Source organism: Ipomoea nil, unplaced genomic scaffold (assembly GCF_001879475.1).
Source record: "Ipomoea nil cultivar Tokyo-kokei standard unplaced genomic scaffold, Asagao_1.1 scaffold1043, whole genome shotgun sequence".
In the NCBI taxonomy this organism is placed as follows: Eukaryota; Viridiplantae; Streptophyta; class Magnoliopsida; order Solanales; family Convolvulaceae; genus Ipomoea; species Ipomoea nil.
Window position 1 is genome coordinate 5,125,699 of NW_017617471.1, and position 22,423 is coordinate 5,148,121.

At 36.3% G+C, this 22,423-nt stretch overlaps 4 protein-coding genes across 4 annotated transcripts; 2 read left to right on the forward strand and 2 right to left on the reverse strand.

Moving 5' to 3' along the window:
- Window positions 1-295: 295 nt before the first annotated feature.
- On the forward strand, window positions 296-2,464 carry LOC109182014. The gene has a single exon (XM_019332025.1). The coding sequence runs from the start codon at window positions 740-742 to the stop codon at window positions 2,288-2,290; it is 1,551 nt and encodes a 516-aa protein (XP_019187570.1). The 5' UTR covers window positions 296-739; the 3' UTR covers window positions 2,291-2,464.
- Window positions 2,465-3,637: 1,173 nt separating this feature from the next.
- On the forward strand, window positions 3,638-5,976 carry LOC109182015 (probable protein phosphatase 2C 65). The gene is made up of 5 exons (XM_019332026.1): window positions 3,638-4,325; window positions 4,415-4,702; window positions 4,784-4,901; window positions 4,978-5,201; window positions 5,406-5,976. Exons 1-5 carry the CDS (start codon window positions 4,089-4,091, stop codon window positions 5,796-5,798), a joined length of 1,260 nt encoding a protein of 419 aa, XP_019187571.1. The 5' UTR covers window positions 3,638-4,088; the 3' UTR covers window positions 5,799-5,976.
- On the reverse strand, window positions 5,882-7,719 carry LOC109182016 (aldose reductase). The gene is made up of 7 exons (XM_019332027.1): window positions 7,524-7,719; window positions 7,306-7,430; window positions 7,118-7,205; window positions 6,784-6,990; window positions 6,611-6,682; window positions 6,221-6,457; window positions 5,882-6,149 (listed from the first exon to the last, which is right to left on the reverse strand). Exons 1-7 carry the CDS (start codon window positions 7,662-7,664, stop codon window positions 6,060-6,062), a joined length of 960 nt encoding a protein of 319 aa, XP_019187572.1. The 5' UTR covers window positions 7,665-7,719; the 3' UTR covers window positions 5,882-6,059.
- A 5,964-nt stretch (window positions 7,720-13,683) lies between these two features.
- Window positions 13,684-15,948, reverse strand: LOC109182376 (patellin-6). The gene is made up of 4 exons (XM_019332546.1): window positions 14,996-15,948; window positions 14,792-14,916; window positions 14,393-14,534; window positions 13,684-14,171 (listed from the first exon to the last, which is right to left on the reverse strand). Exons 1-4 carry the CDS (start codon window positions 15,752-15,754, stop codon window positions 13,911-13,913), a joined length of 1,287 nt encoding a protein of 428 aa, XP_019188091.1. The 5' UTR covers window positions 15,755-15,948; the 3' UTR covers window positions 13,684-13,910.
- Window positions 15,949-22,423: the final 6,475 nt, after the last annotated feature.

The window sequence follows — 22,423 nt, forward strand, 5'->3', positions numbered from 1 at the left end:
TATTATCATTACTAACTATTTGATTCTCAATCCAATTTAAATTTTCATGTGCGAACCAAATACAACTGTAATATTATATTCTCAAAATCTAAAATAAACAAATACAAATATAGTCATAAAATAATGTTATATTTTTTTTGTAATCTCACGTCACTCTCAAATATAATGCTTTCACATGTAAAATAGAGTATATGTTTTTATAGAATTATAATTATAATTGGAGGGATTGGATATGTAATAAAAGGAATAGGTTTTAACACCCAACGTCATTGGCCCAGTATTCGGCGATACCGCGTGGTCAACACTTGAACCGACTGAACCGGTTAACCTTAACCCCGCTGTCTTCTTCACCGGAAACCCTACGCTCTTTTCACTAATCTTCATCATCTTCTTCCTTTTTTCTCTCTCTCTAGAAAACTCTGAAAATGGTGAAAACAAACCGGTGGGAATAATATTTTCTACAAGCAGAGTGAATTTCGCCCACTATTCATAGCCACCATCTTCTTCGGATTATTGTTTCCGTCACCAAATCATGCGTTTTTTCCAAATCAATTTACCTCTTTCTTATCCAATCGCTCATCTCTCTCTCTTGGGTGCCAACCATACCTCCGCTCGATTCTGCGCGAGATAAACCGCGTTTTCTATCTCTCGCTCTGAACCCTTTCCTTCTTATTCTCACACGGGAACAAGCAAAGCATTAGATACAGATTGTGTACGCAAAAAAAGGATCTTGTTCGGTATGGATCACGGCGCCGGGAAGTCGAGCTTCCTGAGGAATATACTGGTGCGGGTGTTCTTGTTCTGCGTTGCCATTATTGGGTTTCGGTTCGCCTATATTGTGACACTCCGAGGGGAGTCATGTGACCTAGGCGACTTTTGTTTCTTCTCGCTGCCGGAGAATTTCAACATTGTCTCCGTGACTACCCAGCTCACGAAGCCATCGGCGGCGGTTATGACCAGCGAGGCGGTCGGGAAGTCGGCCCCGGCGAAACCCAAGCTCCCCGATCTCTGGGCCACCAAGGATTTCCAGAAGGCGGCCAAGTTCTACTCGTCCGTGTTTCAAGATCTGATCGCGGAGGGATTTTTGAACCCGTATTGGAAGGCCCTTTGCGTTGATACGGAAAAGGGTCCCGACGTTTTCGCCCTGAGAGAGATCGGAGTCTCGGACTCCGTCGGGATTTTCAAGAAAGCGTCGAAGCCGCTGGTGGTTTCCGGGCAGGCTATTAAGCAGCCTTTCGACGACAACTCCTTCGATTTCATATTTTCCGGTGCCGGCATGATCGATAAGTCCAAGAAGACTGCAGAGTTTGCGGGCGAGATTTGCAGGACTCTGAAGCCCGAAGGGTTTCTGGTTGTCCATACAGGTTCCAAAGATACGTATAGTTTCAATTCTTTGATTGGTTTGTTTAACTGTTGTAAATTGGTGAAGTCTAGGGATATTGATGGGTTTGATTCAAAACTGTTATCTATTCGTGAAATTATTATGCAAAAAGAGGGTGAAGGTGGTAGCCATGGCTTGAGAAATCCCAGTTCTGGGACCAAATGCTCTGTGCCAGATTACAAGCTGCAATTGATCAGAAAAGCTGAGCCTTTGATCATGGAGGAACCAAAGAAGCCATGGATTACTCTGAAGAAGAATATAGGGAACATAAAGTACTTAACTTCAATGGCTGATATCAGTTTCAAGCAGAGATATGTGTATGTTGATGTTGGATCAAGGAGCTATGGCTCCAGCATTGTGAGTTGGTTTAAGAAGCAATACCCGAAACAGAACAAAACCTTCGAGATTTATGCCATTGAGGCCGACAAGACATTCCATCAAGAGTACAAGATCAAGAAAGGTGTGACATTGCTGCCATATGCTGCTTGGGTGAAGAACGAGTCATTGTTCTTCGAGATTAACCAAACCCCGGGCGACAAAGATGTGGTGAAAGGGCGAGGAATGGGAAGAATTCAGCCGGCGGTTCAATCATCAGGCGACACCGTGAGCGATGTGGATAGGATACAAGCTTTCGACTTTGCTGAGTGGTTGAAGAGCGCAGTGAGTGAGAGGGATTATGTTGTGATGAAGATGGATGTGGAAGGGACTGAATTCGATTTGATCCCGAGGTTGTTTGAGACGGGGGCAATTTGTCTGATCGATGAACTGTTTCTTGAATGCCATTACAACCGGTGGCAGAAATGCTGCCCCGGGGAGAGGAGTTCCAAGTATGAGAAAACCTATGGCCAGTGCATGGATGTGTTTACTTCTCTTAGAAAAAGCGGAGTTCTTGTTCATCAATGGTGGTGATTGATAGCAACCCGGAAACACTGTCTCTAACTTCACCTTCTTTAGTCTGCTGCCATTTTCCAGTTTACACAAAGAAAATTATACCAGTTCTTTTTATTTAGATGCTACTTGTACTCTTTATTTCATTTGTATGTATTTTTGTCTCTTTCAAAAGAAATCAATCTACATTCGAAGTCTTTACTTCCCATTCTCTGAATTGCAAACCCTTGTTTTCTATGTAGAAAGAACATTGAGATGATCTCCAAAGTGTAAAATTTCAATTTGAATAGTTCTCATGCAAGGCTGTCTCGTGTAAGACTAAAAATATAACAGTAGTAGATGTGTAAGGATATAGGATTGAGCCTGACAACCGTAATGTGGAGTTACACCAAATGTGGTGGTTTTCTTGTAAGCATAAGCACGGGTCCTTTCTATCTTATCTGGTTGGGGTATGGGGCCTAACAACCACAATGTGAACCCAATGTATGTGGAGTTACACCAAATGTAGTGGCCTTCTTGTGGGCATAAGCACGGGTCCTTTTTTATCTTATCTGGTTGGGGTGTGGGGTCTGACAGTCACAATGTGGACCCAATGTCGTAATGTAGAGTTACACCAAATATGGTGATCTTCTTGTGGGTATCAAGCACGAGTCCTTTCTATCTTATCTGGTTGGGGTGTGGGGCTTGACAATCGCAATGTTGAGTTACACCCCAATGTATCTATCTTATCTGGTTGGGGTGTGGGGCCTGATAGTAACAATGTGGAGTTACACCCCAATATGGTGATTTCTTTGTGGGCATCAGAAATAAGTCCTTTCTATCTTTATTTGGTTGAGGAACGAATCCTTTCTATCTTATCTGGTTGGGGGGCAAAAATGTACTTGTGGAATTTGGGTTGGCTAAAACTGCTCCAAATTGAGCTGTTTAACATGAAAGGCATCATTTGTTTTCCAGTTCTTTTTCAGAACTCTCACTGCAAATTCTGTGATTAGATTGTGGAGTTCTCTGATTTTATGGTGTTTGATGAACTTGTGATTAAATGATTGATGAAACCCGCTGTGATTCTTTATAACTTTTTTGGTCTCCAAAGAACCATTATTTCTGCACCTTATCATCTTCTACCTCCCTAACTAACAATTAAAATATCAGAATGAGTCTGAAATTCATGGTGAAAGAACCACAATCCTAGAGGAATGAGTAAATTTGTGGGTAAATTTGAGAGGCAGAGGGAGTTGTTTGGAAGCCCTCCATGCCATAACTCAATCTTGTGGAGGTAAATGAGTCAAAGCTCATCCCTTCAAAAATGGGGGGATCAAAATGAAAGGGTAAAAACCATAAATGTATAATTAAGAATGAATAAAAAGGAAAGGAGGGGAGAGAAGAGGGGCAGGGGTTGTGTAGAAACATAAGAGAGGTGAAATTGATGGGTGAGGTGCCATCTTCATCTTCCCCATCAAACAAAGCCCCTCTTCTCAGTTTGATATTGGGCGATTAATCTGGCAAAAATACATATAATTTTTCTCCTAATAACATAGTTGATCTCATTTTCCCCACAAATCATGAATGTTTTGCTCATTTCATGAGACAACAACATTCATGATTTGTGACTTTCTGTACTAGAAACCAAATCATTCGTCCCTTTCGTTGTAAATCCAACAATTCTGAATCAGGGCAAATCGGCTCGATCCTCCCCAAGATTTGATCATTTTCTTGGAGAAAGTTGCAATCTTGGTCATTGGGTGGGTCGATCAAAATAGAATGACATTGATTGATTGATTGATTGATCGATCTCCAGAAGTTGAGTTTCTTGAAGGGCTGTATGAGAATAAGAATGGGTGCTTGCTGTACCTGCCAGAGGGTGAAGAAGCGCGAAGTATATCGAGTTAAAAATGCAGAAAACAAGGAGGAGAGGGAGGCTGATGAAGAACATGATGGCATCGTAGGCAGAGGAGATTTCGGCGCTCGTGTCAGGTTACATGGATCTTCCAGATTCGTTTCCATGTATTCTCAGCAAGGCAAAAAGGGTGTCAATCAAGACGCCATGACTGTCTGGGAGGTACCCACATTTTTATTTTCCCGACATAATAAAGATCTGCATTTACGCATGAATGAATGAATGATTTTGCTATGATTATTATGTTTCAGCACTTTGGAGGCGAAAAAGGTGCATTCTTCTGTGGTGTGTTCGACGGACACGGCCCCTCCGGCCACCGGGTGGCGCAATTCATTCGTGACCGGTTACCGTCAAAGCTTTCAGTGGCGTCAAAGGATAATAGCCAGGATTTTGAGAAGGACATTCATCATCATCCATTGTTTTCCAAGTGGAAATCCACTTTCCCCCAATCCTTCAAGGACATTGATAATGCACTTGAAGGTGAGGAAAAGATCGACAGCTTCAGCAGTGGCACAACAGCTGTTACTCTAATCAAACAGGTATAATCATATAATCAACATTAAAACAGTAATCAATAATTGATCAACATATTATTTAATAGTATGAAATGAAATTTGCAGGGTGAACATTTGATAATTGGTAATCTGGGAGATTCTCGCGCTATAATGTGCACCAGAGACGATACAGATCAACTTGTTCCAGAACAACTCACCGTCGACTTGAAGCCTAATCTTCCCGGTAAGGTTTCTTTTTCGTGTTATATCACATTATTATCACTGTGAATGATATAATTAATATGTGTTGTGCTAATCAGTTGAATCTGAGCGTATTAAGAGCTGTAAAGGAAGAGTAATGGCGACGGCAGAAGAACCAAATGTGTTTAGAGTGTGGATGCCTGAACAAGATTGCCCTGGGCTCGCCATGGCCAGAGCTTTCGGAGATTTCTGCTTGAAGGACTACGGCGTCATCTCCGTCCCTGAGATTTTCTACAGAAAGATTTCCGAGAGAGATGAATTTGTTGTTCTAGCTTCTGATGGTGTAAGTTAAATCCGTAACACATCTGTTGAGCATATAACCATTAATGTGCAATCCAACTATAACATGTTTCAATTTGGTATCAGCTGATATGATATATGATAAGCGTGTTTTTAGTTGAGATGGAGCATATGTTTCAATTACCTCCATTCATCAAAATTTTGATCATTTATAATGTTGTTGTGACACATTTTTTGTGTGTGTCAGGTTTGGGATGTTCTGAGCAACTATGAGGTGATCAAGACGGTTGCGACGGCGAAGAAGAGATCCATGGCGGCGCGTCTGGTGGTGGAGAGGGCGGTCCGGACATGGAAACAGAAGTACCCGTGTTCAAAGACCGATGATTGTGCGGTGGTGTGTCTGTTCTTCAAACGCCCCAAACCAATGCTATTGAAAACTATGTCCCAAGCGGCGGGGCTTAACATGAGCTTCCCGGAGACCGGCCGCAACGAGGAGAACTCCGCCATCATCGCCGAGACCGACGACGGCCTTGACACGCTCCTCAATTTCAAGGGTACTGAAGAGGGAGAGGACGGCGATGGAGGAGACCTGCCGGAACGCCACCGCCGCAGAGCCCGGGTTCGTCCAATACCCAGCTGAGCTAAAATTTTGAGTATGTAGAGGCTATAAATTTATCTGTAAATCTTTAAATCTACATTTTTGTTCAAAGAAATGTAAATGAATTGAGCAAATTAAACTAAAATCTGAATGTAGTACATGCATACATGTATCAAGAACGCCATGCAAGATTTCCAGAACGAACTGAATTGAAAGATTATTATATTACAACTTCATTATGGAGGATAGGAAAACAGGCTGAATTTCCCAGAATTTATTCCATTTGAAACTCCCTAACAGAACCTAATCTTCATGATCCCATAAATCTGCAACATTCTTGAAAGGCCCATCAGTTTTGTTCACAAACATATCTTCCCCGTCAAGAACTCGTCTCTGCAGAATTGAACACATTCTTTATTTCGTTAGTTAAGGATTCAAATTATATTGGACAGAAAAAGAGTTACCTGATCTGGGATACTGGAAAGAGCTTCGAAATCTTGTTTGGGTATTTCCCAATCGAATACGCTAATGTTTTCTTTGATCCGGTGAGCATGGTTTGATTTGGGAATGGTGCTGGTGCCTCTTTGAATAGCCCACTTCACAAGAACTTGCCCAGGGCTTTTGTTCAGTTTGTTAGCCACCTTCTCTACCATGGGGTTATGCACAAGATCGCGTTCATCTGAACCCAGAGGTGAATAAGCCTGAGAACCAAGATTGCAGAAATAAGTAAAGATTTGAACTCATGACCTTTTGTTTGGCTCTGGTACTAAATTGAAGTTGTTCCATCTCAACTAAAGCTTTTAGTTGATAGTTAGATTGCACATTAATGGTTATATGCTCAACAAATTTATTACCGTCACATGGATGTTGTTGTCCTTGCAAGCATCTAACATTTTGTCATTTCTCCACCCAGGATGCATCTCCATCTGAGATATATGCAGACAAAATGAATTCCCAGTTAGAATGAATTTCTATTATGATGCCATGCCATTTATATATATAGGATGTGGAAGCTAGCAATATTCACCTGGCAAACAGAAGGCTTTATCTTGGCAATTCTTAGAAGCTTGTTAAGTTTGTTGACAGTGAAATTGCAGACTCCAATATCTCTCACCAGTTTATCTGCTACAAGCTTCTCCATTTCTCTCCAAACTCCTTCCATGTCAAAGCCTGAGACCTCCCCGGCTTTTGGAGGCCTGCTAGCTCCCTCCTTCAGGTGGAATGGCCAATGAATCTGTTCGCCCAAACCATATTTTCCATTATTACAGGACCGACAAAGGAAGTTGGGGCTATAGGTAGTTCTTGCTGGAATTAAACTTGTAACCTGGGATTATATTGATTAGAAAAGCATAAATATATACCAGAAAAAGATCAAGATAATCAAGTTGCAGCTCCTGAAGTGTATTCATGAGTGCAGGGCGAACCCTTTGAGGTGATAAGTCAGTGCACCTGCAAATCCAACAAGTAGAGCAGAACACTGCAAAATTTATAACTCTGATCTGGGTTTCCAAGATTTACATACAGTAGTGTAAATATTGAGAACTCATACCATAATTTAGATGTAACAAAGAGAGTTTTTCTCTCAACTCCGGCGTGTATGGCAGCTTTCAGTCCCTCTCCTACCCCCTGCTGGACTCCATACTGGGCAGCCGTATCAACGTGCCTATACCCACCCTGCACCCATGCACAACAATCATTCACATTACAGAATGAAGCTTTAATTTTCACAACAAAAATTAAAAGGAAAAAGAAGAATGGGGTGGGCACCTCAACAATGGCGGCGTATACATTATCTCTGGGGTGTTGGACTTTCCAGGTGCCAAGCCCTATGGCTGGGATGATGTGGCCGCTGAGCAGCCTGAAAGATCCCACTTTCTCATTTCTGGCTGTTACCGTCATCTGCGCCATTTTAAGTTCTGCTTCTTTAATTTTCTTCTTCGTTTCTCAGTTAGCTTCCTACAAACAAATAAAGCCTGGAATTGAAGTGTATATGGAAGAGAGACATTCCAGAGGATACACGTCAGGCGGTTCATGAAACCTGTCTCAAAACTGGGCAAACCACGTGTCTTTTTTTTTTTTTTTTTTTTAACCCAGTGCCACCTATCGGATTATTATTATTATTATTACTATGCCAAAAAAAAAAAAAAAAATACTACAATCTTACTCTTTTTTTATTACATTAAGTATCACAATTTACACCAGAATTTCTGGAGGTAAATTGCGAATTTTAAATCGTGCCTATACATTCTATACACATAGAGTCTTTAATCCCTTTGATCTGTCAAGGTCTCTCAATGACCCTATATATTTCAGTAGGATTTGAACCTCATACATTGCGTGAGAGTGAGACTTTAAGATAATTGATCAAACGAATAAAGCTATGCCCATGGAGCCAATCTTACTCTTTATATATACTCGAATTATTTTTCACTTTTGGCTTTTTAAGTATTACAACACTTTCACATTTAGTTCTCAAGTATTACTTTTACCATATTTAATGTACAATTTTTTCCATTACATTTGGTCACTTCAAGCAAACCTCCAATAGAAAATAATCAAAATGCATCACATTTTTAGTTAAAAAAACATACAGTTATATACAAAAACATCAAGATATTCAAGTTGGTATAATTTTGAGTTGAAAATATGATAAATTTATATCATTTTTACCATAAATTTGGTCAGAAGGACAAAATATAGCAAATAAATAAATAAATAAAAGTCATGCTGAAAATTTGACTGAAACACTTAATAACCAAATATTAAAATAATTTGTAAATTATATAGTTCTGGATCAAAATTCACATTGTAATATGGATCATGGTTTGTGAACCATACAAACCATGATACATGGTATAATTTGCAACTAACAGAGCCTACTACATTCGATACACCAACTATTTATGGCCTTTTGATCGAATTTAACGTTCAGGGTCGAAAAATGTATGATACCAATCGTTATATCGTGCACCAAGGTGCACAATACATGTACATCCTAACCTAAAACGACGACGTTTTTATAAGTTGGTGGAAAGTTGACGCGATGGACACCGTTTCGTCCGTTCAATTCCGTTATAATTTTTTTAACACTTGTATTTATGTGTATTATGTATTATGTTAGATTATGTATATTATGTTAGGAGTTTATGTATATTTTACTATACAATTCTATACATACGAAACAGAGAATTTTTTATTTTTAAGAAGTTAATGGTAGAAACGAGAAACAAATTTCCTTTAAAAAAAAAAAACATTCAAGATACACAATTCATTATGCGCCCGGGTGCACGATATAATTTGCCATACAATACGTCTACAATCTCTTGAGTCTTGCGGTCCATTCTTTGCCGAAAAGGGAAGCAAAGCAGGTGGGCCTTAGCTCATATATAATGTCCACTTCTCGTAGTTGTATCGCATGTCACAAAGTTATACCTTTTTTTGTTACGAAGTATATTGCATGATATTCACATATCGCAAAACATGGTGATAAGTATATTCGGAGCATATTGCATTAGTCATATTTGTTGGACAAATATCACTTCTGTTATCAGTGGCAGATCCAGAAAATTACGTAAGTGAGGACGTACTTAAAATGATTTTAGAATTGTTAATGCCAAAATATCAAACACCTATAATACGGTTTAAATATATTAATAAATTATAATAAAATATTTATAATAGACTATGGCTCTGTTTGGTAAAAAATTGGCCTATAGGTCAATTTTGACTTATTTGACTACTATTAATTGTTTGATTTAGTTAAAAGATCAATATAAATGTTTGGTTAATTAGCTTTTTGCAACTCTAAAATGCTAAAATTCAAAAAGCTACTCCAAACAACTTTTTCAATTAACTTTTTGAGAGAAGAAATTATACCAAACAGCTATTAGCTAACAGCTAATTTACCAAACACTTTTCTACAATCAGCTAATGTTATCAACTATTTATACCATCTAATTCACACAATCAGCTAATAGCTAACAGCTATCAGCTAACAACCATGTTACCAAACACGGCCAATATGATAGTTAGGAATGAAGCCAAAACTTAGGGTGAAATTTTAAAACACATTAAAATATTATAAAAATATTTATAGCAAAATATTGTGAACTACATTAACTAAATGATTCACAAAAAAGGTGGGTAGAACTAAAATAAAGAAAAGAAGTTAAAATATACTAAAGTATTGTAGGTGGGATTTGAACACATACCACTTCATATATCATAACCAAAGTTTAACCAACTACAGTGCTGAATTACTTGGTCATTTGTACATATGAATATATATTAATGGGAAGAGGTGAGTGGGGGCAGCTGACTCCACTGCCCCCATTGTGGCTCCGCCACTGTCCGTTATCACCATCTTGAAGATCACATCATTGTCTTACACGTGACACCATCAACTTGACCTGCTTGTACCCAAGATAAGGCTTCATGAGATGATCTCCAACACACGTCAAACCTCCAAATACAAAAATAGTAAATTTTCAAGCATAAACATGTTCCACTTCCTCACTTCATTAGAGCCTTCTAACCTCATTATAACTAAAAATTGCACACATGGTATAACATGTTGGGTATTACTATCACACAAGTAAGGGTGTGTTTGGTTGATGGGTTTTGTCCATAGGAATGGTCGAATGGGTATGAAAATGATTGTTATTGTTTGGTTGATAGGTTTTTAGAATACGATTATGGGTTTCGAATACCTCATCAATTGAAAAACTCATATCCACATAAAATAAGGGTTCATTCCCTTATTTATTCTCAAACACTACTATTAGTAACCATTCCCATTCCACCCTACTACCAAATATGTTAAATACTTTCACTAAAACTCATTACCATTACCAAGTATTTGATACCAATTGCGATTCCGTTTCTCATGTGCGAACCAAACACACCCTAACTTAGAACATTCTTACTGGTTGGGTTTTTGGGTGCCGAGTAGATAAATTGAACTCTAATGTGCTTAGCAAAAATACAAATTAGCCTCGGCGCGATCCTTTTTCTGGCTCTTTCTTAATTTGTTCTTATAAAATTTATTCTCTCTCATATCTCCGTCATTATACAAATTTCTTTTAAAACTTTACTAAAACCTCTCCATGAGCAAGATCTTAAATTTCAATCAAACCCAATTCATGGAATACTACTTTAGTTGGGTACATTATTCCACAACATACAATATGTAATGCTAGCTAACTTAGTTGAGTTTCAATCAAATGATGAATATTTCAAAGATACTTATACATAAAACTAAGTGGCTAACCACCTCCGTGCAAAGATTGCCCTTCAAAATTAGATGGCATTTTCTTTTTTCTTTTTCTTTTTTAATTTGGTTTATTTCCACTTTTTAAATTCGTTATTATAGAATTTTTATTATTAAATATGATGTGAAAATAAATTTTTTTAAAAAAATTAGATGAAATTGTATTGATGTCGAAAAAATGGTTAAATAATTTAAATTTTAATGATTTAAAAATACAATATTTTTTTATAATTAAGAGAGTATTTTACTATAAGTCTATAACGATAGACTTACTTTAAACTCTTGACTTGTAACACATTTTACATAAAATAAAAAAATACTACATGTACTCTTACTCCTTACTTTCTCTCGCAAGTATTTGACGTAGACACTTTTTTGAGGACCCACGTAATGAAAATATCAAATTCTTATTTACTTCATCATCATATAGTAAAAATGAAAAAGTAGAATTTGAAAATACATATAGTAAAACTCTTTTACATACCATCATTTTTTTTTAATACATTTTACCCTCTTTGGTCAACACACAAAGATATTGTACAAGTAGTAGTAAATCCTTCACTATTGGGAACACAACAAATGGTACCATTTAACCCAGACGTAGACCACACGTTATTTGTGAAATGTGAATACCGTGTCACCCGTGGCCACTTCTTTTGCTACCATACCAAAATGTCTTTTCAATTTATATTTTTTTAGTAACCAATAAAAATAAATAATGAAAACAGAAAAATTATTATATAAAAGAATCTTGAAATTTATAATATTTTTTTAGTCAAAATTTAATATTTTTATTAAATTCATCAAAATATTATATTTTACTCAAAAGTATTACACTTAACACTCACATAAGACTTACTTTAAGAACAAATATGGTACTCTAGTAATGTCATTCTCATTTAAGTGTACTTTATATTTTATAAGATAGACTATCTTTTTTTGGACGAGGGAATCTCATTGTCACTTTTGGAGTATAATTTGGATAAATTTCGCTCTTATATAATAACTCATAAATCACACAAGAGAAGACAAATTTAACCAAAAGAATGTTGACAAATATTAAACTAGTGATCTCCTGAGAAGCATTCTTCACCCACTAGGCCAACCTTTCGGGACAAGTTATACTAACACAAAACACAATGCACGGTAACTTACAACATTACAAAATTTGTCTAATCATCATATTATGGTATTTTGTGATGAATGGGTGAAAAAATGTAATTAGCAAATGAGAAAGGAGAGAGTGGGGAATCTTCCAAAGTGTGTAAGCAGATGAGAAATAAGGGTAGGGGACGCAGAAATTGCAGGCCACCTCGGAGATGGGGAAGGCAATGGAAATGGTAAAAAGGAAGGAAAAGAAGACCACCATTAATTGCACACAAGACTTATTGGTAGAGATAGATGATTGCATATATTGCCGTACCCAATATTCAAGAACACAATAACACCACTCGTACTGTATGTAGTTCTGTCACCTTCTTCATATTTCAGAAGTGACAAACAATGATATCAAATCACAAAAAAAAAAAAAAAAAATGAAAGAGAAGAAGAAGAAAATCTATTGATACAGTGATGATGATTAAATAAAACACTACAAAACACAACACGTTCTTCTTTGCCAGAGATTGACCCCACCCCCACTTTGCTTTCTTTTTCAATTTTTTCTTTTGGGGGGTTTGCTGTTTATTGGTGTACGTTTTGAATCCCAGCAACACCATGGTTCAGTCAATATCCACTTCTCCCTTTCATTACGCTTTCCCCTTTTACTCTTCCCCAAAAAGCATGCATGCCCAATAATCCAAACATTCACCCAAAATACAAAAAAAAATAATACTGTGTCAAATTATGGCTTCTGTAATGTTCCTTTCATGACAAAACATTATTCACAACAATTTTTTTTTAAAATTTTTTTTTTTAATTTCTGATTTTTTTATAGTTTATAAACTTTACTTTATTAGCAGCTGTATAGTGTATAATTCGAATTTACCCGTGACTAAAAATGAAAGCATGTATTTAGCCTTATTTATTGCGAGTACTAGTTTATAAACTATTTGGAACTTATAAATCAGTTGAAAAAATATGTAGAGATAGATACCCATATTGTAATATTATAAAATAGTGAATAGTACTGAAGAAAATTATGAATATGAGAAAGTAAATTTTGGTAAGAAAATGTAGGATATTTGGGAATCTAAATATATACCCAATATAATAATAATGATAATCCAATTCAATTCCATCAGGTTATTGCTGTCTAAAGTCTTAACAGAGTGTGGCCCGCCACAGACAAAGCTAACCAAAGTATGTTTTTTTTTTTTCTGCAAATTCAAATCCGCATTCACATTTTCTTGTTGAATTTCACAACTAATAAAGATTAAAGACACTCTAGATTTGTGTCCATTGCAGAAGTGATCCCACAAGCTCAAGAATCTAGTCTACTATCAAATTGATAAATTAAAAAATTCGTATTTATTTGACGTGTTGACAATATCGCTCTATCGAGACTTGAACGCATAACCTCCTATTTAAAAGAATTACTATCAGTCCGTTTACATTGTCATTAATAGTTAGATTACAAAAAACGTGATCACATTATATTGTTCGCGATTAAAAATGGAGAAATGTCATTTGGTGAGTATTGTATTTGATGACTAAGGATTAAGAAAATATAATAACACCATTTATATATATATATATATTCATACCACTAAGCTAGTAGTAAGTAGTAAGTACACCCACCAAGTACATATAATTCAAAGTTACCAAGCATTAGAAAGGTAATTAAGCCCCTCAAAGGAATGATTAAAGAAAAAAGAAAAGAGATTAGCGTGGCCAACTAAAAGCAACACAAAAGATTCTTTATTACTATTTGTAAAAAAGCATTATTAGATGGTCGACGATTTGCGGACTAGGTATCGATAAGCCGCCACTTTTCTCTTCCGGGAAGCCGTGTTGTCGACGGATAGCACCAGTTTCCCGGCCTCCGGCGACTTGAAAGAGTTGTGAACGGCCTCTTCCCCGGCGGCAATCCTCCGCGGCTTCTCCACGGCGATGGTATAGCTGCTCTCGGCGTTGGGTACAAACTCCACACTGTACTCCAACTCCCATCCTCCGACCACTATGTCCCATGTTATTGTCGCGCCGCCCTAACAACGTAATAATTATCCAAAAACAACGTTAATTTATTGTCTTGCTAAATTGCTGCAATTAATACGAGACTTTTTGGGTGCAGTTAATTCTTGGAGCTCAGAACCGAGTTCACACGTTACATTTAATACGGTGCTAGGAAACGTGAAACAAAGTTGAGGAATTTATCTTTTTTGCAAAAAGTTAATAAAATCAAAGAAATTTTGTGAAGAAATTAAACCTCAATGCCTTCAATCTGGATGTTGACTTTTTCCCCTCCTTTGACAGTGAACTCGGAGGCGGGTTTAGGAGGCCCGTTGTGCAAATCGCTGGGTCGACTCAGACCGCCGTACTGGACCGGAACATATTCCGGCCTGATGAACCTAATCCCACAGGACAGACGAAAGATCCACCTCAAGATAAGCGAAAATTTGAAATTTGAAAAAAACAAAACAGAAGAATGAAAGGGCACATAAATTTAGTAATTATACAAGTAAATAAATGTTTAGTTTCATAAACCCAAACGTGGCATTAACAGTGTAGTCATTTTCGAATCAGACAAGAACATTAAAGACAGCAAGGGAACTAGTTTAAGATTCGTTTAATAATGATTAAAAACTAAGATGATATTGATACCCACTTGTATAATGTCTCGGCAACATTGCCTTCCTTGGAGATCACGAATTTGCTCTTTGTTCTTTGGGTCAGGAATGGGCTGAACATTGAGTAAAGCACACTGAAGTACCATGGAACGTTGATGAAAATCTGCAGATGAAAATGGAAAGTGAAAAGATTTTTCACATTATAATGGAGGATCGGAGATTTGAAATGAAAAGTTGGGAACCTTGCGGGCGACCATTTCTGGGTAATTGTCCTGGAAAAGAGAGAGGATGTGGTTAGAGGCGGCTCGGAGTTCTCGTTTGGGCATGTCTTTGAGATCGGTGACTTGGATGATGGAGTTTACGCCGCCGGGTTTGAAATGGAGGAGCTTAATCCCTCGCTCGAGAACCTGGACTCTCCACCGCAGGAATCTCTGGAGCTTCTCGTCGTCTCCGAAGATTCTCTCGTACATTTCCCTGTCTTTGAAGACGCCGTAGGCGTTGTAGCAGACAGGGTGGCCCTGTCTGTCGAAGCCGTTCATGTAGGCAACCACTCCTTCGAGCTCCTTGAAGCCCAGGTCCTCCTCGACGACGTCGTCGGCCCCGAACTCTTTCCTCCACCCCAGGCACTTCTCCAGCATGTGGAGCGCGTCGCCCACCTTGAAGTCGCGGGCGCGGAGGAACTTGAGGAGGACGACGTCGGCGCGGTCGTCGCCGGCGTCGGAGAGAAGCGGGATGCCCCACATGGAGGCGGCGGCGGCGGAGGCGGAGGAGGAGGCGAGGCTGTGTTTGAAATCGGACAGGGCCTTCTTCTCGGAGTGCTTGAGGTGGGAGATGAAGTAGGTGTCTTCCTTGAAGGAGGGGCTGCGGAGGGCGGCGGCCTCCATGAGCGTGTTGACTAAGCTCTTCTTGATGTGCGGGGCGGAGGGCTTGGGAGAGGCGCAGTCGTCGTCTTGCTGGAAATGGAGAGGCTGGTACTTTGAAATGGGGGATGCAGATTCCATTGTTGATGAGGTTGAAAACTTTGAAATCTTAAACAAGTGGTTTTAAGGGCTTGTTTGGATAGATAGAAGAAGAGATGGTGAGATGGAGGAGGAATGGGACTGGAAATGTGAGTGTAGAATGAACAGAGAGAGTAAGTGAGTCTGGCAGAGAGACAAAGGATGAAAAGCACGGCGGGTAAACTTGTTGGTTAAAGTTGAATGATGTAGGTAATTCTATTCAGAATAATGTAGGTAATTCTATGTACGGGGCATTACATCTTTAATTTTAATTAAAACTTGTTCTTCTATTGCAAATGATTATATACAATAGTGGTTAGCTGGTTATTAGTAAAGTTGTGAATACAAATATCGCAGTGTAAAACATCTTCCGTATTGTGGGCCTAATATGAATTCAGTCTTAATCGTGCCTGCAATATTTGACTGTTAAACAAAAGAAAGCCTTAATATTTTGAATATATATTCATCCCAACAACATTAATTATATGTATTTACCCATGAAATTTTATATCAAAGACTTTCAAAATTGTCTTTAGAATTCTAAGAAAAACCCAAACAACCAACAATAATACTTTTAGGCCACAAAAAGTAAAATTTTTCGACCTTTTGACTCCCACACTTCAGCCCAACAGGGTACTGGTATGATAAATCACAGTGATTTAACAACTCATTAGGTAAGATGACCAATGTCTAGTGCCGACTAAGAACCTACCACATTGGGTAAAACTCTCACACTATCAATATCAAGACTTGATTCTGTGTTATTACTCACAATCTACTACATATGAAACAACTAAACAATCTGTGCAGCCCAATAATAATATTTTTTGTTTATATATATAACACTTATAACTCTTGGCCATGATGGAGTAAATAGAGCTTGCATGCCTAGCTTCGACTTATTCACTAAATTGTACCTTTCTACACACAATGAGCTCAATTCAATCATAAACTCATACTAAATTAGTATAACTCATCTCTAAATGGAGTTCAAATCCTCACCTTATCACTGAAAACGAATTTCAAGTATAGTTGTTCAGCCACTAGAATAGTCAACTGCCTAGGACAACAACCAACAATAATAGAATGGTATTCTCTTGGGTAACAAAAAACACTATGAAACGTGAAAGTCATATGTTTAAATGTGGAGAATGTTGGGGGTGGGTGGTTCAGACCAAGTTTGAAATATTTGGCAAACATAAATATGGAAGGGACTATCTTTTTATCCGGATGGAACTCTTTTGATATACATATATGTATTGCGGATGAATCTTGTCTTTTATATAGCTAGGTTGATTCATGGATCACTCCCATTCAATTCACCTATATTATATATCAATGCAAGGCCATGAAAGAATATAATCTTAATGTTACAATAACATTGTACATGTACCACCACTGTATTCCTCAGCTCATGCGAAATTATATATTCGCAACTTACATTCAAAGGATGCCATAATGATTGCATGACTAATTGGGCCTCTCAACATGCTTAAATATACGTATATACATGGTAGTGACAAGACATATAAAGATGATAAGGCAATAGTTGCTTCTAATGAAAAATCATAAAAAGTGTACTTGTTAGGAAAAAAACTTTCTTTCTATATGACTTAAGCAAAGGTCTAATTTATGTGTTCAGCTAATTTACCATGATTTACATTCTCTTAAATGCGTTGTCAAATTGACGCGTAAAGAACTTTAAGATTGTGAATTTAACTTTTTTTTTAGAAACAATGAATGGAACAAAACATGTCTAAGTAAAAAGGTAAAAACACACATATTAGACACGGAAAATGAGTGAAAGTATTGAAGATAAAGGAGTAATTGAAGGAGAGTAGAGTGTAGAGGGCCCATTACAAAACGAAGTTTGTGGTGATTACAATAAATATAGGGAGTGGTGAAGAAAAGGGGATTAGAAATAGAATTAAAAATTGTTGTAAAAAAAAAAAAAGGAAATAGAATTAAAAAATGGTTAAATATGACAAAAGTTAATTTGTGTTTCCGGCAGTTTTTACTTTTGACTTTTGGGACATTGTCCAATCGTACTTGCTTTCAATTTTTATATGTGCTTCACAGCTCATTGATTTTTATTTTTTAAAATTACGAGCATGCACCGGTTTTACAATAACCTTGCACTTGAAAAAAGCGGCTAAACTATTTAAATATAGTTTATCGTTTGAGTTAATTCCATTTATTGTTGAATTTTTTCGTCTTCATTGATGTTCAATCTCATAACCTCCTATATGGAAAATATCACTACATGCCATCTAAGCATAAGGTACTTGACAAACTAATTTTATTTAATTAAATAATGTTCACAGATGTTCAAAATTTTGGAATTTAATTAATTTTTTAAATATTGTTTCCAAATGTTAATTAAGTAAAATTTGTTTGGAAGTATCTAAAAATATATTTTAAATTTCTTAGAGAAAAATAAAATTATTTAAATTGTTTTAAATTTTTTAATTAAATAAATAAAATGAATGACATATTAATATTATTAAGAATTAAAAGAGTTGTAGCAATATTTTTGTTTTCAAATAATTTCGTACTTAAATAAAATAAACGAAATATTAATCAGAATAGACATTGTAATAAAGTGGTTATAATTTTAAAATATTGTTAAAATGACATGAGTCTGATTCTTATGAGTAAAACTATAGTGTCCTTATTATGAAAAATCCAATTCCAATTTTTGAATTGAACGGACTCAAAATGTGATCTTCATTTACTTCAAAAATGTACTAAAGTCTAAAAAAAAAAAAAAACACAAAAATGAAAACCTACGAAAAAAAAAGAGATGAATTTTGCTTCACTTTCACTTCAGCAGTTGTACCACAGTCCTAGTTATACTCTTCGTCTACGTTTTTTTTTTTTTTGAAATAAGGGGACAAGTAATGGGTAGCATAACGCCAGAAAGAGTTACGTTGCAGAATGGGGCATAGCAGATAATCACAAGGAGATGGAAATAAGTGTGTTGAAAAGATATGAGGATTGGCAGTGAGTGGAAGTGGTACCTGGGCAGCTGGTATATGGTCACTGTTTCAACTTTCCTTTAAGGAATAAAATATCATTTTTGATGGAAGCAAGGATCCCTGTAGTCTGTAGATTGAAGTTAAAGCCTCTGATGATCTGGCTGCCTGTTGTTGAATTCAGTCCAACCATGATCATCATCATCATCATCATACCCCAATTTCTGAGTAGAGAGTGACCCATTTTGGTTCAATAAACACACAAGCCTTAGTTTAAGTGGCAAATAAGCTCTCTTTGTGGGGGAGAATTTCGGGATAACTCGAGTTCGACTCTTACAAGTGACAATTTCCTTTGGGCCAGCTCCTGTGTCTTCCGGAGCGAACGGGGACTAATCGGGTGGACTTGGACCGTTAAACGGACAGAGAAATACCCGAATCACCTTGTGGTTTGCACCTGGTTTTAATGTCTCAGATAGTTAACCTACACGATCGACTGACTGGACCAACGAGAGTGCGCCACATCAAACCACTTGAGTTTGGGGCATTTAATGCCTAGCCGACTTACTTAGTATAAATAGGATTCCTCAGCTTTCATATTCACAACATTGTAAACATTACACCACTTGTAATCAACTTCTACTCTCAAATCTCAATACAAAATCTTAGTACTTCCCGTCTTCGACTCGATAGACGACTAAGTGTCATTTTACATGTCCATTATCTATACCTTTATATCCGTACGTAGGGTAGTCGCAACCCTTGGTCCAATTTACGCTATCAATATATTAGTATTAATAGTACATGATACTATTATGTACAATACATTAATTTATGAGAATGCCTGCAACCACAATCCAAATGTGCACTCTGGGTGAAACTCGTATTGTAACGGTAGCCAGTAAAGGACCACAAGGAATAAACCTACCTAGAGTCTCCATAGCTGACTCACTCAAACTAAAAAGGCTAATAGACAACTTTCAAGATGAGTTGAATTTGAAAATTTATGATTACCAAACAAACTGTCTGATTAATAATAATACTAATTAATATTATTATTGATAAGTTTTTAACAACATATCTAATATACACGAATCATGATTATATGGGATATTATTGAAAATTATTATCCCTAATAAATTTTGTACATGGTTATAATGTGTACTATTGACACCATAAAAAATATTGAAAGAAATGAGATAATTACAATCAAATATGATAGTGATGTATAAAATCGTGAACCAAATACGTTTTCTCGTTAACCATTATTAAATTTTAATAATTTTAAACATATCCTAATTATATTACAAAGTAAATAGTATATTCAACTTTTGATCATTTGAATATATTATACTAATATTGTTACTTTTCATATATCTTTAACTTTATGTGACCATTTAGTACTTTCCCACAAATTAAATTGATAAAAAAAATAATTTAGTTTTAAAAAAAGAAATTATTCTCCAACTATTAAAAAAAAAAGGTGTTACTTTTATGTAAGAAAATACGTTTTGTAAATTATTGACAAAGCAAGGACATTTTGGTTTGAAAAAGAAACTTCTTTTAAATTCAAATGACTTCCAGTGAAAAACAAATCAAAATTTATGATTAAAAGTAAAAATACTATTATTGTCGAGTGATAAAATGTAGAATAAAATTAATAGTGGATCTTATATTTTTATGTGAGAATGTATCACGTGAAAAATATAATACTTTTTAGTTAAAATGTAAAACTAAGAACTTCCATATTTTTTTATAATTCAATTTGAAAGTATTACATTATAATAAAAAGTATAACACATTCTATGTGCGATAATCTTATACAAGACTTATTCTAGATTTTATTATTTCCTCGGTCTAATTTTATGCCTAATTCAATTAATGAATTTGACTAAAATTACATAATATTAAGTTTGGCATTAGTATACACAATTTATACAACGTAAGTTTCAAACAACCAAGCCACTCAAGAACTTGTCTATTGAAGAACAGAAAACTCCACTTACGCATGGGAGTGCGCTCGAAGCAAAGTAGTGGGGGACATGGCCAAGAATGAAGGTTGTTGATGTTGTCCATTTGTCAACTATAGTCTTTCAACCAAAAATATAGTGCCTTTCCTCCCCTTAAAAATAATATTTCGGCTCAAATCACCAAACCCCTTCTGGTCTGTTGCGTTGGCCTAAGTCTCCCCTTTAGCTGATTTTGAGCCTAGCGCCCCCGGTAATAATACTATTATTTTTTTACTTCATTTTGTACCTCTATATCGGATTTATGGTGGATCCGATTCCAACAAAATTATCAATATTAATGAGAGAGAAAGTTACATTAAATTCCATATATGAAGCGTGCGTAGCCAGGCATTTCATCTTCTGCAGGCGCTTGTAATGCAGTTATTTCAAAACCTGCAGATCAATTCCTGGCAGCAGCGAGCTGTAAAAACCTTACTGGATAATTTCTTGCAAAGATCAGAACAGTAAATTGTGGAGTGAAAGAAAAGCACAACCCCGGCCTGATATCCATAAATAACGCAATTAATCATCTGAGGACTGCAGTTAATCATAGCTTTAATTTAGAAGTACATACAAACTACATTGTATTATATTCTAGAAGGCCTGATTCTGCATCTTGCTTCCTTCTGCCCCAGTAAAGTTCATCTTCATTCATCAACCTCAATTCGTTACACTGTGTGAGTAAAGTAGGCATGTAATTCCGTTTTGGTTTGAATATGATTTTGTATTACTGTTATAACTATTAAACCATGCACGACAATGGTAGAACTGTAGAATGAGAGAAAAAGTTTAAGGTTTTAAGGATAAAATTTGTGGAACGTGGGATTATGACCAGGAAGAGCATTGGTAGAGACGACAATATATAGACTGAATTGAGTATGAAAAGTGAAAACTGGAGATTTGATTTGCTTGGAATTGAAGACTTTTGGTAAAGTATATATAGATGTTGAGATATGAGATATCGACCACTCTTCTTACATTCATCTCCCCCATTTTTTGGATGCAATGTTTCAATATAATTCCCACTTTGTTTGCAAACATGTTTTCTTTCTTTCCACATTTCTGTAGGATATATTGAAAATGAAAATGCTCCCATTTCCCTCTTGATTTTTAGTTTTTACCTCCAATTTTCTCTTCATGATGTGACTTTCATTCATTGATGAGTGCAAATGAATTTACTAACTCACCACTAAGAACAACCACATTAGTGAATTTTGCGCAAATGTTTACAGGTCAAAAAATTGACAATAATTTTTACACAAATGGAGAAAGTAATTTTTTTATAAATGTTTTTCTCTTGCAAGACCCTAATTTTTTGTGGGTCCCACAGAAGAGAAATGGCAGAAGGATATTGCATATGTGCGCATTTGGCACACATCCTACGACTGCACGCATCAACTGGTCGCGTTCATCTGCACTTTTTTTTTTTTGGTTTTTTTTTGCTATTTTTTCCCTCCCTCCCATTTCTATTTCCTAATCATATGTAAAAAAATAAAAAATAAAATAAAATAAAATAAAAACCTGACAAATGAGCTTCCTCAAACTAATAAATAAATTTACATGTTGACACATTATGAAGGAAATTCGTAAAGAAAATACAATAGGAAGGAAATTCGTAAAGAAAATACAAGAAGGTTTGTAGCAGTGTTCTATTTAAAATTATATAATTTTAATTTTTAATCATTTAATGG